This window comes from Buceros rhinoceros, unplaced genomic scaffold, assembly GCF_000710305.1.
Source record: "Buceros rhinoceros silvestris isolate BGI_N320 unplaced genomic scaffold, ASM71030v1 scaffold38572, whole genome shotgun sequence".
Taxonomy (NCBI): domain Eukaryota; kingdom Metazoa; phylum Chordata; class Aves; order Bucerotiformes; family Bucerotidae; genus Buceros; species Buceros rhinoceros.
This window is the reverse complement of record NW_010399014.1, coordinates 1-3,128: the sequence shown is the minus strand read 5'-3', so window position 1 is coordinate 3,128 and position 3,128 is coordinate 1. Positions and strand designations below refer to the sequence as shown.

Below are 3,128 nucleotides of genomic sequence, written 5' to 3'. Positions count from 1 at the left end.
GACCCTGCAGAACGCCTGGGGCACAGCGGCGCTCTTCGCGCAGAACCGTCCTGCCGCAGCACGGAGAGAGCTCATTGCTGCGTGGAGGAATTGCAAGAAAAGATACTTGTGGAAGATTGAACACAAAACACCCGTTACTCACGTGGATTCCATTTCTCGTAGCTTAGCCCCAGCTGTCAGCTGCATGTTCTTCCGCTGCCAGTTCAGATCTTGAATGTTCTTCCTGGGGAGAAAAAGATCTGTAAGTTTGGATTCTTTGCGTCTTCTTTTTTACAATGTGTAATATCTGCTGCTAATCTCGAAATACACTTAAGGCCTGGAAGCACTACTGGAAAACACTCGTGTTGCCAGGACCACGCTACAACACAGAGATGGACAAATCCCAGTACAGGGCTGACACAGAACCCTGAGGTAAATGAAGAAGAAAGAAAAAACCTTCCACCAAAGGTTTAAACGTTGAAGCCTACTGCTGCTGCACAAGTGCAGAACAGAGGAGATCTGCTTTGTTCTCTCTGGAAAAAAAAGTCAGGAAAGCAAAGATGAACTGCTAATCGCTCACAAAATTCAGTAATTCATGAGGCATCTGAGAAGCGCAGATACTTGAGATATCTAAGTAGTCTCTAAGTAGTTCCCAGCTCACTCTGCAAGTGCTCCCGTTGTGTGGCCTCCTCGCCACACATCGCGGTGGTCCTTCGGCCTTCCCAGCCTAAGTTCTCTCCCTTTCCCACACCGGTTCTGTCCAGCTCATCTAAACATGTAGCTACTGATAACAGATGTGACTCGCTGTGGAACTTGCCCTGCCCCTGTCCCAGTCTATGGTCCCACCTTGAGGCTGAAAATGATGGTAGCTCACCTAAACCTGAACAGCTTTACTTGCCACGTCAGTAGGAACAGAGTGAACTACACAGGCGCATCATTTCAACACTGCAACCTCTCTTCCTGCGTAACCCATCCCGTCACTAAAGCATCCACTCTCAAACATTGGCCAAACCCATCTGGGAGCGTGCCTCTGCCCACACGCTAAAGTCTGTCGGCAGCGAGCAGAGAACACGACTGCGTTTCAGGGAGCGTTCCACCACAATCCGTTCTGCTCAAAGCAGAGATTCAGTTGAAACAAAAAAAACACAGACCAGAGTTTGAGTGGAACTGGCATTACAAATGTAACGGCTTGGGGAGGGCAGCACAGGTTTCTTCATTATTGGGGGGGACTTTCAACTTCAGCATGAAAATAGAAAGAAGAATGACTCACCTCAACTTCTGAAGCTCTTTCTGGGCTTGTTCTATCATATGAACCAGATGTCTAACAGAATGCAAGCAAAGCATTAGAAAAACATACAATCCCTAGATCGGACCCGTTTAACCTGCAATTTAACCCTTCACGTTAAGGACACAACAAGCCCCTTCAACTCGTTCTCTGGGCAGTCTGTGCTCTTTGCTCCTGAGGGAACGACACAACGCCAAAACACTGCAATTGTCACACAGGCAGTTTTAAAACATAAACCTTCAATAATCACGGTGGTTGGCTCTTGCCATCAGACAGTATCATAAAACTATATCCATGAGCTGATCGAGTTTTATTTTTGAGCTTGTTACCACATGCTTGTGCTATTCTGACTGGAACGCTATCCTAACATCTCCCTACCTTATCACCCATCTTCTAATTTTAATTCTAAAATCACCTGTAACCCATTTTTATTATCGTTTCCTTCACACATTATCAGAGCACAAACAGTTCGTTTCGCTTCCTGATGCACTAACATATCTGCTCCCTCCCTCCCTTCTCCTCAGCTAACAGCCCTTTGCCTTCTCTCAGTGGTAAGCTTCACATGCCTTTTGTCTACACCTTTCTCTACCCTCCAGGACTCCCGTTCTTGGCAGGCCCTGGCCGCCCCGTGCCCGGGTCTGTGATGTCTGGAGTAGAGCAGCGACTCATTCACAGGCACCCCCTTGTCATGGGGAAGGAGCTTGCGTGCCCTTGTGAGGTTGAGAGCTCTGCTGGTGGTGGCATGTGCCTCCGGTGGGGTCTCCCAGGCCAGACAGGTCTCAACTGAAGGGTCAGACAAAGTGTGTCCACGGGCAGGATGGGCTCACTAGCCTTCTGGCAGCCATCCTAGGAGAAGGACAACTCTGACTCCAAACCCGGGCAGATGGAGCTCGTTTAGCCTTGTAAGGCATCCATCATCTCAGAGAAGAACACTCTAAACAAACCTACGACCTGAGGACTTTGCTGTCACTGTCCAAGCTCGCTAGGCCCTGGCAGATGAACCTCAGGTGTAAAAGGTGGAGCCAGTTCCGCGCACGCTGCGCCTCACCTAAAAAATCCACCGCACAGGCCCAAAGGGTGCACTCATCGCCTGCAGTGAGCGTGGGAAAAGCCCTTCCCAGATCTTTGTTCGCAAAACCAAGCCATGATGACACCTTTCTCTAAGGCTCAGCTAACCCTTCTCAAAAGTGGACATTAACATTCCCTGCCTGAAATAGCTCTGGTGCTTCCTGTAGCCGTACTATCTACAACTTTTTTTTTTGCTTTTGCAACAGCTTTATTAATAACTGGCCCAGCCTGGGCAGGATCAGTAGTAAGTCATCTTTATTTCCCCTACTGAATTACCGTTTCACAGGCTGTCATTAGTCCACTCAGTTATCCCCAGCTAAAGCCCATCATCACCAACTGCTGTGCAAGCAATAACGCACAAAATTCAAGACTGGGATGTATGGAAACACAGGCTACTTCTTGGGTCCATTCGGCTCCTTCTCTTCCCGATCAGCTCCCCTTTCTGCCACACAGAGCTCTCTCAAGGGGCTCGGCTGTTCCAGGGTATGATCCAAACACCCCCACTGGACTTACACAAGAAAACATGAGAAACATACAGACGCTGAAGTCAGAACTCCAGCCAGGCTCAGCAAAGCAGGTGAAGGCCTTACTCGTTGTACACCTTCCAAGCGTTACAGCCGTGCTGCGACATGAGCTCCAGGTTCTCAATGCGGACCGCCTGGTGCTCCAGCTGCGCCATGGAGTTGTTCACGCACTCCTGCCACGCCGTGATATCGTTCTTCTGCCCGGAGGACGGGGCCGGCAGCTCGTACCTGGAACGCGCCGCCCGCCCAACTCAGGAGAAGGGGCGGCAGGC

The 3,128-nt window shown here is 49.9% G+C and overlaps 1 protein-coding gene across 1 annotated transcript in view; it reads right to left on the bottom strand.

Moving 5' to 3' along the window:
* BCAS2 (breast carcinoma amplified sequence 2) overlaps window positions 1-3,084 on the bottom strand; it is a gene marked incomplete at its 5' end in the record, with an annotated part of 3,703 nt that extends 619 nt beyond the window's left edge. The window contains 3 exons of the mRNA XM_010131319.1: window positions 143-223; window positions 1,250-1,300; window positions 2,923-3,084. Coding sequence (XP_010129621.1) covers window positions 143-223; window positions 1,250-1,300; window positions 2,923-3,084 — 294 coding nt within the window. The remainder of the gene's footprint in view (window positions 1-142; window positions 224-1,249; window positions 1,301-2,922) is intronic.
* Between the last annotated feature and the right edge of the window lie 44 nt (window positions 3,085-3,128).